At 39.4% G+C, this 14,599-nt stretch overlaps 1 protein-coding gene across 1 annotated transcript; it reads right to left on the bottom strand.

Annotated features, from left to right (window-relative positions):
- Positions 1-4,336: 4,336 nt before the first annotated feature.
- LOC146671281 (NACHT, LRR and PYD domains-containing protein 3-like) lies at positions 4,337-13,073 on the bottom strand. Its single transcript, XM_085405000.1, has 10 exons — positions 13,040-13,073; positions 12,489-12,725; positions 9,224-10,892; positions 8,555-8,737; positions 7,769-7,936; positions 7,472-7,645; positions 6,574-6,735; positions 5,859-6,032; positions 5,721-5,770; positions 4,337-5,116 (listed from the first exon to the last, which is right to left on the bottom strand). The coding sequence occupies exons 1-10, from the start codon at positions 13,071-13,073 to the stop codon at positions 4,605-4,607; spliced, it is 3,363 nt and encodes a 1,120-aa protein (XP_085261126.1). The 3' UTR covers positions 4,337-4,604.
- Between the last annotated feature and the right edge of the window lie 1,526 nt (positions 13,074-14,599).

The following is a 14,599-nucleotide window of genomic DNA, read 5'->3' as shown; positions in this document are numbered from 1 at the left end:
ACTTTCCTCCTTTGAATGTCCCTCCAACTGTAGTCATGTCTAGACTCCGCAACACTGAGGCTCGGTTAGCTAAAGATCCTGACAAAGCCATGTCTTACAAGGATCAGATTTTGAAATTGGAGCAGGCAGGCTATGTAGTCAAACTTAGCCCGGAGGAGATGCACAATAGCAAAGAAACCTGGTATATTCCTCATCATATGACAAGTCACAACAATAAAGATCGCATAGTCTTTGACTGCTCTTTCACATTTCAAGGTCAGTGTCTCAATAAGTACCTATTGCCAGGACCAATCCTAGGCCCAACACTTCTCGGTGTTTTGTTGCGTTTTAGGCAACATTCAGTGGCAATAAGTGGCGACATCAAAGGCTTGTTTCACCAAGTCCGTCTTCTGCCTCCTGATAAACCACTCCTCCGATTCCTGTGGCGTGACATGAACAAAGCAGCTCCCCCTTCAGTGTATGAGTGGCAGGTACTCCCCTTTGGTACGACCTGCAGCCCTTGTTGTGCAATCTATGCACTGCAGAAACATGTGAAGGAATATCAATCTGACAAAGATGTGCAGTCTTCAGTAATGCAGTGTTTCTATGTTGATAACTGCTTGCAGAGTTTTCCATCAGCAGAGTTAGCTCGAACACTCCTAGACAAATTAAGAAACCATCTATCAGAAGGAGGCTTCGACCTTCGCCAGTGGGCCAGCAATAATCCTGTTGTGATTAGCCATCTACCATCTGAGGTAAGAACGGCAAGTAATGAACTTTGCCTGACTGAAGACAAGCCATCTGGCCCACATGAACGCACATTAGGATTATTGTGGAATTGTGAGATTGATTTGTTTGCCTATAAATACAGAACTCTAGCCTCACACCCCACCACAATGCGTCGTATCTATGCAGTACTTGCTCGTCTGTATGACCCATTAGGCTACTTACTCCCATTCACAACACGCGCCAAAACCTTGGTGCAAGAGCTATGGAGAAAAGAGAGAGATTGGGACGACCCTTCCCTTCCACACGACCTCTTAGAGGCATGGAAGTCCTGGGAAGAAGAACTTTGTTATCTCCCACAAATTGCCATCCCACGTTGCTATACTTCTAAGGAAATGGATGTTTCTACCACAGTTCGAGACATTCATATCTTCTGTGACGCTTCAGAGCGAGCATATGGTGCTGTCGCATATTTGAGATCAGATGATCTTGAAGGCCATGTAGAACTGAGTTTCTTGTTAGCTCGCTCACGTGTTGCTCCTAAACGGCATTTAACAATACCCAGACTGGAGCTATGCGCAGCCCTACTAGGCGCATGCCTCTGTGAGCTCATACAAACAGAACTCACCTTACCAGTCAGGACTACCACCCTTTGGTCTGACTCGACAACTGTACTTCACTGGCTTCAGTCAGATTCCTGCCGTTTCAAGGTATTCGTAGGAGCCAGAGTCTCAGAAATTCAAAACCTCACAAACAGCCAAGACTGGAGATACATCAATTCAGCCACAAATCCTGCTGATGATGTTACGAGAGGTAAATCCCTGAAAGAGTTCCTTAGCTCAAACAGGTGGACCGAGGGTCCCTCGTTTCTGCATGAACCTCCAAATAACTGGCCCACAGTTACAGATCTCCATCCTGATGATGATCAGACTGAGTTAAAGAAAGCCTACTTCTTTGGTATTGTCAGTATACCCTCCCATACATACACACCCAGCTTTAGAACGTATCAAGAGCTATTGGATTTCACGGCTCGTTCACTCTCCAACCAAAAGGGTAACATTCCTTCTGCAGCTGATTATCAAACAGCAGAACAAGAAATCCTTCGTCAGGCACAACTGGACAGTTTCGGCGAAGATTTAGCCCGTTTACAGTCAGACAAACCCCTCTCATCAGACAGCCGTCTATTGTGTTTGTCACCAGTGTTGTGCAGGAATTCTGGACTTATCCATGTAGGAGGCCGACTACGGCAAAGCCCAGACTTGGAATTGAATGTCATTCACCCAATAGTACTTGATCCTGCTCATCCAGTGACCAAACTGATCATACAAAATTATGATGACAAACTGCATCATGCTGGTTCAGAAAGACTTTTTGCTGAACTACGTCGGAAATTCTGGATTCTCAGAGGAAGGGAAGCCGTACGCAGGCATCAGTATAGCTGTGTCGCATGTCAGAAATGGAGAGCACAGCCCATCATTCCAAAAATGTCAGACTTGCCTGCTGCTCGTCTTAGGTTATTCAAACCACCTTTCTACTCCACAGGAATAGACTGCTTTGGACCATACAAGGTCAAGACCGGCCGCAGATCGGAGAAAAGGTGGGGAATAATATTCAAATGTCTCACCACTCGGTGTATACATCTTGACCTCCTAAACAGCATGGATACAGACTCCTTCCTCATGGCCCTCCAGCGATTCATTTCTCGACGAGGAACACCCCTGGAAATTATATGTGATCAAGGAACTAACTTCAAAGGAGGAGATAAGGAACTACGGGCAGCTTTTAACAACCTTGCTCCGACTCTACAGCCGGTCCTGATGACTAAAAGAATCCATTTCAAATTCAATCCCCCGCATGCACCCCATTTCGGTGGAACCTGGGAGAGGGAGATAAGTTCTGTGAAGAATGCTCTGAAGAGAACCATTGGTGCACAAATGGTCACTGAAGAGGTCTTAAGAACAGTCCTAATTGAGATTGAAGGCATTCTGAACTCAAAACCCCTAGGCTATGTATCCTCAGACATTGCGGATATTGATCCCATAACCCCAAACCTTCTCATTATGGGCCGACATGATTCGTCACTTCCCTTAGTATCCTATTCTGATTCTGACCTCCTAGGTCGACGACGATGGCGACATGCACAAATATTGGCAGATCACTTCTGGCGGCACTTCATAAAAGACTATCTACCATCCCTCCAAAGAAGACCCAAATGGCAGAAGGAGAACCCAGATCTCACATTGAACTCTGTTGTCATGATTATGGATTCACACCTTCCACGTGCCCTTTGGCCTGTAGGGAGAGTGACACGCTTGCTGAAAAGCCCAGATGACCGCATCAGAACTGTGGAGGTCTTAGTACAGGATAAAATCTATATCCGCCCTGTCTCCTGTCTGATCCCCCTGCCCCCGCTTCCTGACGAAGATCGATCCTGACCATATCAACATATTTCTCTCTAGAAAATATGGGGGCGGCTGTTGTAGAGACCCACCCTTTGGCACATCCCAGCACACCCACTCACTTCACCAGATGCACCTTGTTTAGTTCTCTCACCTTTGATTGGGTGTGGTGCTTGTCCTCGATTGCAATCACCTGTCACACATTATATGTCACACATTATATAAGGACTGCATTCACTTTTGGCTCACTTTTTCTTCACTTCCACATGGGGCGGCAGCTGAGGTGAGGTTCTATTTGGGTTTTATTTTATGTATTGTTTAAGGGAATGAGTAACTTAAATCTGTTTTCCTGTTTTCTTTCAGCTGTGGCAGTCCATGTGTGTCTTTGTTTCCTTCCTTCTTTGCCTTATTTATTTGAGAATAAAAGGAGAACCCTGAGAATAATTCTGAATTAGATGGCTGCTTTTTCTTATTCTAACCGGATGAGCCCATGATGCTGATTGCTTCAGCCCTGAACCTTCCTTCCTTCAAAACAGATAAAGTCTAAAAGGTTGAGCTCAGGTACAAAGCAGAGTTAATTGTGTCACTGCCTGGGGCTGGGACAGGTTTAGAAACACAGTCACGCAACCTCGAATCGCACTACAAATTCTTTATATCACCTTTTATTTAGACACATAGCTGTCACTATTCTGTACTTTAGTTTAGGCAGGAAGTTATTTGCATTCAGATTTTCCATTGTACTTTAGTAACCAAAGAGAAACACAGTGATTGAATGATTTAGTTTAGAATTTGAATTGGCAACACTGATAAAACCAGCATTTTGCTTCTATTAGTCTTAAGTCAGTTTGTGATTCTTGGTAAATGTTTGTGATTCTTATATCTTGTGTTTGAGCAATAAATATTCTTCCTAAAACCAACAACATCTGATATGTCTTTTCCCTTCACCCTAGTCAGTCAAAGTAGATAAGTAAAGAGGAGTGTCACAAGGAATGCAGTCCAACCAATAAAAGCCTTTAGGGTGAGGTTCACCTATTTCCAGGGAAATCGAATCATGAAGTGTGCAAAGAATAACAATACTTTTTTTTTTTGGCAGTTCTGCATCGCTATCATTCCCAATTCTGGGGTGATCCAGCCATAGTGTATGAGGTGCAAGAAAATAAAATGAACAAACGCGATTTTTATTTTTTTTAATTAAGTACAGCACCTTTCCAGACATTGCTTGTGGTGTCAAAAAAAGGGAGAGCTAAATACAAAAAAAGTACAGTTAACTAATGCTGACACTGACAATACAAAGAGTCTTTCTCCATCAGTTTTGTGTGTATATATTGCTACTCTTGGTATGTCTGGATAAGACCCTGACAAACATTAAAAAAATAATCAAAGCCACGATCACATAGCCAACCGGCTTACTTGTTCCATGTGTGACAGGGCTGTAGTATACTGTAATGCAATGTATGGTAAACTGTATAGGGTCCCTTTCCTTTCATCCAAAATGTCTACCTACTTAATTTTACAGAGGTAAACTGATCCATTATCCAGACTGAAACCAGCATGGAGTGGTTCAGTGAAGGTTGTGTTCACGGTGTACAGGTGGGTAACTGTATCAGGAGAGACTTTAAAGAAGGACAAAATCCCTGCCGGCCAGTCCAGGTAAACTCCTATGATAGGACTATAAAGTGCTGCAAAGTTTATACAGGAATTGTTATGATAAAAACAACCATCATTCATCCAGCACCAAGACTTTTCATTCTTTCCCAATGAATAGTCAGAGGCAAAGTCTCCCTCCCGGTCAATGCTTTTATATGCCACTCCAACGTTAGCATGAGAACACTTAGCCTCCCAGTAATGGCGACCTGTCAGACCTTCTTCACAGAGAACCTGGAGGGTATTAAATCTGTCTGGATGATCAGGATATGGTTGCTTTTCTGGGGCATATTCTGCCATTCTGTTCTCCTTGGTTAAAATAATATTCACACCTGCTGTGTTTGGGTCAAGTGTTAGGTCACAGGCAACTGGAATCAGAGCATGCAAAAACAATTAATTACTTGTAATAGTAATATTATGTAAGTATGGTTCTTCATCTCTGGTTATTGTATCATCAAACTTTAAAAAAAAGCTAGGTTACTTAGTATTTATACATTTCCCCAAGTCCCTGTTCATACAATTGACATGCTGTGTAAACTGTTTACGTGAACATTCATTTTGCATAGTTCTTTCCTGGTTGTTATTCTTGTTGTTTTACATTAAATGTTTTAACTTTGATGCATGAGGAATGTGGATTGTATCTGATTGCCCTTATACCAGTTGAGTTAACAGATCTGGAATAAATGAAAGCCACTTTTATACAGAACATTGTCCCTTGGCCACAGAAAAAGCTCTAATTTGGATATGACTTTAAACTATAGACTATCATTGATTAAGCACAAGGCCGCATTGGACTTTACACTTTCGTGATGTAGAAAATATTATTTATAATAAATCACCATTGTTCATTTTTGTATATTCATCCTGATTTGGAAAATGTTTAGGGACTTGTAAACACTTGCAAATATAACTGCATGGATGCAAATCACATGTAGCATGTAACATTTCAGGAACAAGAAAAGGTTTTCTTACACTGTCTCAGCAGCTTCAGGTCAACCCAGCATTCTGCGTTTTGGTCCACACTGATGGGAATAATGATAAAAATCAACTTGCAAACATTATTATAATATTATCAAGTATAAAACTGTGTTTGTTATTGGTTTTCCATACTTGAGTTTTTCCAGACTGCAGCATGAATCCCTCTGTTTTTCCTTCAGCATCTGGACTATGTCATCAGTGAGATTATTAAAGCTGAGGTCCAGATCTTTGAGACTGCAGGGTTTCAAGTTTAGAGCTGAGACCAAAGAGGAGCCTCCATCGTCTGTCACTTTACAAAATGATAGCCTACAGAAAGCAAACAATGAGTGGTAGATGCTCTCATCAGTGCCAAGTTTGACTTTCTGTCATAACACAAGTGCCATTTCATAGCTTTTTCTCAGTGTCCCTTTGGACAGCACTTTGTGCCTCTCACTTTTTTTGAGTGATATCAAATGATTAGATTGCAAAAATTATTGCAAAAAAGTGTTATGCTTAAGTTCAATAAGGAAGACCTGCAGTCACACATCTGTCTGCTTCCCATGCGTTTGGTGGCTAATCTAAGCTTACGTCACTTTCACTTTCCCACGCTGTCAAGCTCATTGCGACATTACAGACTAGTCCGATCATGTTTCTGCACACCTTCTTGAGGCCAATCAGCCTCAAATCCACGTACTTAACTGAGCAAATTTAACTGAACGTTAAATTAGCTGATTTCTGTATATCAGTAAATCATGTTCAGTTCCTTCTAATTATCTCTCATTTTTGAAATGCAACTCAACTGTACCGTATATTCAGTTTCTCTTTTTAAAAAGCATGACCTTTTGTCTGAGTTATTTTTTGTACTAACCTGAGTGTTTTTAAACCTGTCAGTGCATTGCACAGTGCCAGCACCCCTGAGTCTTGTAGGTCATTGTAGCTCAGGTCCAACTCTTTCAGGTGGGGAGGTCTGGAGCTGAGTGCTGAGGCCAGCATTTCACAGCCTTTCTCTGTGACTTTGTTGTGAGTGAGACTGGATGGAAAATGTTGCGATACAATAATTACCAAAATATTTGAAATAGATGAAAGAAAACATTACTGTGACAATAATTCTCATTTTTCCTCATATACAGTTCTTAACACATTTATTAGACTGTGTGAGAGGTTTATGCCACAGCTGCAGTGGTAACTATATCTTTATTAAAAATTATAATCATATCTTTTTTAATGCTTGTGTAATGGTGTAATCCACCAGTATGCAAAAGCACTTTAATCAAAATGACATTTTAATGCTAATATACAATCATTGCTATTATCCATGAATTTAAAAACTACCTTATTTTATTTTTTTTCTAATTATTGTGCCATGTTACAATTATTACTTGCATTTCTGAACAGAAAAATTGTTTTAGTTATATGTCGATATTATTTATTGTTTTATGACAGGTAGCCTAATAAATTTGCCAAGTGCTGTTCAATTCAACAGCACAAGATTAGAATGACAATCTTTGTTTTTCATTCTAATCTTGTGTTGTTGAATGATAAATAAATTATATTTATGATATTTATAATAAATAAACAGATTTTTCCTAAATAGTAACACTAGAAAAAACAAGTTAAATTTCCCCACTGAGAATCTGTTCACCAGCATCACAACCATGATACTCCATGTCAAAAGTACTTAGAGTTAAAATATTTCAAACTGAGCTTTCTTCCTGTTGACTAAACTTTAATAATACCAATAATTACTTTTTAGTAAAGAATTTTACCTTAATGCCTCCAGTTTACATTTCGTGCTCATCAGCTCTGCTGACAGTTTCTTCATTTCTGAGTCTTTAAAATTGACGTAGTTCAGTTGCAGCTCTCTCAGATAACAGGTGCTGGATTTAAACGCTGCCACTAACTCTTCACAGATTTTCTCAGGCTTTGGATTTCGGTTCAGTCTTTTGTTGCAGAGAATAAAATTGGATTGTTGTTTTTATCTGGCTGAAATTTTTCAGAGCAACTGAATTTCTGACATATGAGAAAGCCAAAAAATTAGATGAAGAATAACATATAAAACGGACCTGAGCTTCTCCAGTTTCTGGGATCTTAATCCAACTGACAGCACAGAACATAGTGAGTCCCTCAGGATGTTGCCACTCAACTCCAGTTCTCTTAGATATGAGATTACTGATTGGATGGCTGATGCCAAATCTTCAGCCTGTTGTTCTGTGAGTTCTTCACCAGAAAGACTGCAAGGGTAAAGGACAATAGGTGAAAAGATCCACATGATAACATTCACCACTATGTCAGCTATACCTGTTCACAAATCTAGTCAACCAGTCACACAGCAGCAACCCAGTGCAATTAGGCATGTAGAAACAAGATGTCCCACTGAACTCAAACCGAGAGTCACAATGGAAAAGAAAGGTGATTTAAGTGACTGGGAATGTGTCATGTTTGTTTGACAAGACACTCAGATTCTCTGTTAGTACTAACTACTGATTAGTTAATACTAATAGAGAATCATTTAAACACCACAGTCTACCTGACCATGTCAATTCCTTTGTAACCATAGTATACACATGTGTATGGTTACAGGGGGATTGTCTGGAAACAACAGTTTCAAGCAGGAAACCATACAAAGCTCTCTGAAGAATGTTCCCAGAACCTTGTTGAATCTATGTCATGAAGAAGTTAAGAAGACATCTGAAGTTAAAAGGTACAGCCCACTACTAGCCAGGTACACCTAACAAAGTTTCCAGTGAATATATAAGCACACTGTTCAAAAAGCACAAAATCATAATAAGAAATGACAGATCGTACAAAAAAAAGAAAGAAAAAACCCTCAAAATGATAATTTTACCAACCTTAGAGCCTCTAGTTTACACTGAGAATATTTTAGTCTGTCAGCCAAGATTTCTGCACCTTCATAGTCCCTGCTTAGAAATGTGTTATTGACTAGGTGCAGCTCAGTTAACACAGAGTGTGGTATGCAAAGAGCTGAAGAGATCGTTTTATATTCCGAAACACTAAGATCCAAGCCTGAGATTCTGCAAAAAAAATTTGATTAAATTAAATAAATTTTTTTAAAAAGATCATTGTGCAATGTAGAGTTTTAAAGGCATGTAGATCATTTGCTAGCATATATATATATATATACGGTGAAAATACGGTATTTGTTGTCTAATCTGAAGAATTTTTACAGTAAAAATGATATAATTTTTTCCAACTCAGCACTAGAAACCTGTGCTCAGTTAAATGGTTTTGATTAATTTTATTTATTCTATATGGGACAGTAACATGGTATGTGCACAGTTATTCCCACTAATCACCCATAGCACTGAGCACGTAATTCTAAGGCCTCAATTCCGCTGTGTTTTCTTTCTGTTTCTTTTTAAACAGCTTTTTTTTATTTCACAGTGCCAGACAAAGCAGCAAAGACTGCAAAGACTCCATTGATCATAACCGTAAACTATATTTCACACTGTAGTCTTGTTATGACTCTTCTGAACTGGCATACCAATATATCAAAGTACACTGAGTCTTTCAACTCAGTCAGGCAGTGGACAAGGTTTAGACATCTTTCAGCTGAGCAGTAAAATACATCTATATCTAATAGACTTGACCGAATTTCCTCAATATTTGTTGAATGCTCTTCAGTCTGCTGAATCAGGCTTTGAAGTGGTTCTTCTGATGATTGTAGCGAAAAGCCAATAAGGAACCTGAGGAACATGTCCAGTTCTCCGGTCGTTCTAAGAGCCGAATTAGCTATTGTAATTTCAATCAGTTCATTCAAAGGTAGATCCACTGGATCACTTTCCAAGATAGTCTTGAGCTCTTCATCAGACCCTTTTAGCATGAAATCCTTGAGACTTTCAGAATCGATTTTTTTGTTTGCAAAACTGTGATATACAAAGAGAGCAGCAAAATACTCTTGAACTGTCAGATGCACAAAGCAGTAAAGTTTCTTTGTTAGGAACACACGCTCTTCTTTGAATATTGCTGTACACAACCCACAGTAAACTCCAGCTTTCGTTATATCTATGTCATACTTCTTCAGATCTCCAGCAGTGAATATGATCCGGCCTTTTTCCAGTTGTTCAAAAGCCAACCTGCCTAATTTCAAAATGAACTCTTCATTTGACTTAAAAAGCTCTGCTGTATCAGGCTCTTCCTGGTCTTCCTGGTTGCCATATTTTTCATTAGCTATCGTCATCTGAATAAGAAGGAAGTGTGTGTACATCCCAGTAAGAGTTGTGGGTATTTTTTGGTTTCCATCTTTGGTGTTTCCCATTTTATGCATCAAATACTCAAAAACATCTACAGCAATCCAACAGAAGATAGGTATGTGACACATAATGTACAGGCTCCGTGACATTGTTATGTGTTCAATTATTTTTTCAGCGACTGCTTTGTCCTCAACTCTTTTTCTGAAGTACTCTATTTTTTGTGGATCATCAAATCCTCTGACCTCGGTCCACTGGTAAACATACTCACGAGGAATGCGTTGAACTGCTCCTGGTCTTGAGGTAATCCAAACAAGTGCAGAGGGAAGAAGATGTTTCCTGATAAGGTTGGTCACCAGAGTGTCCACTGAGGACACCTTCGTAGCATCATCCAGTATTGTGGTCGTTTTGAATTTCAGCTGAAGTTGACTTTCATCGAGACCATCAAAGATGAACAAAACTTTACGATCAGCCAAAGCTTTCGCAACTGCTATGGTTTTAAGTTCTGGATGGAATGTTTTCACAAGGTTCTCAAAGCTAATCTGATCATCTTGGACCAAATTTAGCTCCCTGAATGGAAACATAAAGATGAAGTCCAAGTCCTGATTGGCTTTTCCATCTGCCCAGTCAAGGATGAACTTCTTCACAGAGACAGTTTTTCCAATGCCAGCGATTCCCTTTGTCATCACAGTCCTGATTGCTTTCACTTCTTTGTCGTCTTGCTCATGTTTAAAGATGTCATTACAGTTGATTCTAGTACCCTCAACAGTTTGATTCCTTGCTTTATCTTCAATCTCCCAGATCTCATGTTGTTCATTGACATGTTCACTCTCCCCTTTTATAATGTGAAGCTCTGTGTAAATTTTATCCAATGATTTTTCCTCAATAGTAGTCTTTTCAGTGCCTTCTCGCTGCCGCTGACACTTCTGCCTCAGATATTCTTTGTTCTTTTTGATGACCTCCTTGATGACATCTTCTGCTGTAGGTGAAGAGGAAAAAGAACAATCTTATAACTATCATTATCCCTGGTCTAGTTCCAGCATTAGATTCTTTTTAAATTTCTTGTTTCTTCCAACAAGTCTGTTTGTTGTCTGTGTGGACTCTATTACTCAACTATTTATATATGTATATATGTACAGTGTTGAGTTCTTTAAAGTAATGCAGCATGTTATTTAATTACTAACCAGAGGACTTAGTTAGTTACACAACTGTATGCAAATGTACTGTTTACAAGGTCAGGGAAACCTGAAGACTGAAGAAGTTACGGGTGATGAAATGTTTCTCCCGCTGAAAACGCTTGGTTCAGATGAACAGAATCAACTTTCAGTCCATAGACAATTCCAATTGATCGCCACTATTTCTCTAGACACTTCAAGCCTGACTGCTCATCACTGCCTTTGTTACCTGTTGAAGATCAGACTTTGGGTGCTGGGCTGGGGTTGGATTCAGTTTAAAATTACTCTGGGTTTTTGACTAGTTGGGTGTTAGCATGCTGTCCTTGTAAAGAACCAAAGTTGTGTTACCAATTATGCATTTTTTTAGTCCGAATTATAGTTTCGACTTTACCGTTGCACTTTTGTCCTTTTGGGCAATACAAATTAGTAATGTCCATATCGCCACTTCTCAAAAGCTGCATTGATATACTTCTTCAGCATTTTCCTCCCCACGCATACAAACACAAATCAGCTGATTGTAGCGCAGGAAGGACGCAGGAAAATAAACATCTGATTTTTTTTCCTCTCTACTGTAACTGTTGTGTAATTACTGAATTTAGTATAGTAACACGTTAACTTACTCCATTACTGAAAAATCCAAAGTAATTACAGCAATGCATTACTTTATAACTCGTTACACCCAACAATGTGTATCCACGTGTTCAGCGTTCAGGCCATTACACACCGAACACGTGTTTTTGCATAAGATTTGCCATCTGAGAACCTGTGAAACTAATTAAGTCCGTCCTGTTGTTTCTAAACAAAAAACAAAGAAATTCTGGGTTCATCCATTTTTTCTGAAAAGGCAGTAGCAGGGGCAAATTCATGGTTTGATCGAGCACTTGAATTTTCATTACACCACTATCATACATATATTCGGTGTCGCTGTTTGAGCTCTTGTTAACAGAGTTGGGACCACATCTTAGAAAGCAGAGAAATCATTTCAGAAAGCTGAGTGACCCGGAGCAGCTTGTAGCTGTGTGTTGGAGGTACTGGTGTGCGTTTTGTGCTACAACCACACCTATAGCCAAATGCAGTGATCTACTTGTTGAGATCAGTTTACTTGGATCTGAAAAAGTGAGCTTGGTTCCAAATATGCACTAAAGTATCTGAGTCTAAAACATTTTTTTAACACAGAAAATATTTCCACAGATTTTATGTGGCTAGATTTTATGCAAAAATCTTACTAGCTAGCCTTTAGTTATGTATTATCCTTTAACGTGGCAAAGTATAGAAAGCCTTCTCAACAACTTTTGCAGAATTATCTGCATGTCATAACTATCTTATATTTTATGCATTAAATGAAAAACAAAAGAGATAACAGGGCAGTTGAAAATGTTTCACCCAAACACCTTACATACTTTCACATGTCTCCGGCTGAATTTCTTGGAGGCTTCTGAAGAAAGCAGATTTGACTTCTTGAGTAGTCAGGGCGTTGTAGAGTTCCCTCATCTTGTCCTGGCTTGTTGTTGCAGCATCAATTTTGTTGTAGGTCTCTTTATGGATCATTTTTTGCTGTCTCATTTCATCTGCTATTGGCATCACTAAAGTGACGCTTTGAATGAGCTTAGACCTGTTGCTGTCCACCCAGTCAGCTTCTTTAAAAAAACACAAATTAATTGTAAGAGACTGCATTTTAATGGGTATTTTATGACCAGAGTTTGTCTTAAAATTATTAACTTTAACTCACCATTTTTGTTGCTGAAGCAAGGACTGACAAAGGACAGAAACAAAGTTACTGTAAGTGGTTAATGTGTAAACCATATTATGTTTTAAAAGAAAAGGGTAAGAGTTGCATCTTATATTTATGTTGTTACACTGATTGTATATTCGGGTTTTTTTTTTAATAAAATCAGTGTGATAATAAAAGACTAAACAGTTTTTTTATGAATGAAAAATAATGAAATCTCACCTGAAGGTGTTACCTTCAGCAGTAGCACAGTCATGTGCACTGCTGTTCTCACTACAGTTGTTTTTTCCAGATGTTTCTTCTGCATGTCTGGATAAATGCTCTTCTGCTTCCTTCAATGCAGTCCCCAGCCCCTGCACAGACGGCCGTCTTAGGAGGGAGGAATTTGCTCCACTTTCCTCTGTGCTGCAAACAACCTTTTTCTTTTGGTCAGATTTGTTGTTTTGCCTTTGACCCCTCCTGTGCGTAGAGCATTGGCTGCCCATGTTTGTTCTTCTGTGTCAGCTCAATGACTCAAAGCGTTTAAGTGCGATCTAGGCTACCACGCTCTATCGCATTAGTGCTGTGGCTTTACAACCGCATCCGGTGTCTGTAAAAGTAAAAGTAAGAAAAAAAAATGAAGCATTCAGAGAATTAATGATCATTGACATCTAAGATATTTGATTGGGTGAATGTGATATGTGGTTAATATATTTATCTTACCTTTGTGTTCGATGTCCTGTAGTAGCTGCAGTAAATATGAGAGTTGGCTGGGTGAATCTCTCTCTGTTCACTTGATCGTTTTCACTCTCTCTATCTCTCTATCTCTTGCGCTCTCTTTTTCTCTCTCTCCCTCTCTTGCTTTGTACATTGTGTAAAGAATCAGATACAATGTAACACCACCGGTTTGGTGAGTTATTTTTTCTATGTTCAGATAGTAATAGCAAACACGTTATTAATTTGTTAAGGTAAACCCATTCACGGTAGACTACTGCCAGTTTTAAAATGTTTAATTTACCTTTATTAGTGTCCCTTGCGTTTTATATGTGAAGAGTAACGTGCCATTGAAATAAACATTAAAGCCATTTTTGCAGCTGTGCTTCTAAAATGTGCATGATTTCAGTGTGGCCTTTTGTCTTAAATGTTATTTGTACAAAATAATAATAATCCACTCATTCACAAAGCTTTTGTAACCTATAAATTTAAAGTGTCAAATACTTAATTTGTGCAAGTGTAGCTTCTCATGTTGCTATTTAATGAGAATCTTAATCAAGGTAGTAATAAAACCAAATGTTGGCTGTTATGTGCCAAGAGATGTGGCTTTGCTTTTGTGTTCTATTTATCTTTCAGGTGTCAAGCCGCCACCTATTGGCCAATTCGAAGTTGATTGGCATGTGTCTGTTGGCTGGTCTGGGCCCAGTTGGCCAATCACACGCCGAGGATTACTACAAATGAGCAGCCCCTGGCCGGCTGGTGACTGCTGGCGGCTGCTTTGACAAACATTCGTGAACAGGCTTCTTTATATTGTGTGTGGTGGGAGGCTGGACAGGTAAGCTGGGGTACCCTATACACTGGTTGTAGGTTTTACTCTGTTAGTCACACTAGGTTATGCGGTTGATGCCACTCTTGTATGTTTTCACTGACCTTTTTTTTCGAGTAGCTAGGTAGGCCTTTTGTTTTGCACTTTTTCTTTCAGTTAGGCCCTGGAAGCTATCGACCTCTTTTTGTTTTATTAATTTCTTTGATTTGGATCAACCGCCCAGTAGGGCTGCTCGATTATGGCAAAAATGATAATCACGATTA

This window comes from Rhamphochromis longiceps, linkage group LG4 (assembly GCF_057381845.1).
Source record: "Rhamphochromis longiceps isolate RC_006_pf linkage group LG4, R_longiceps_female_GT1.1, whole genome shotgun sequence".
NCBI lineage: Eukaryota > Metazoa > Chordata > Actinopteri > Cichliformes > Cichlidae > Rhamphochromis > Rhamphochromis longiceps.
This window is presented reverse-complemented; position numbering and strand designations above follow the sequence as displayed.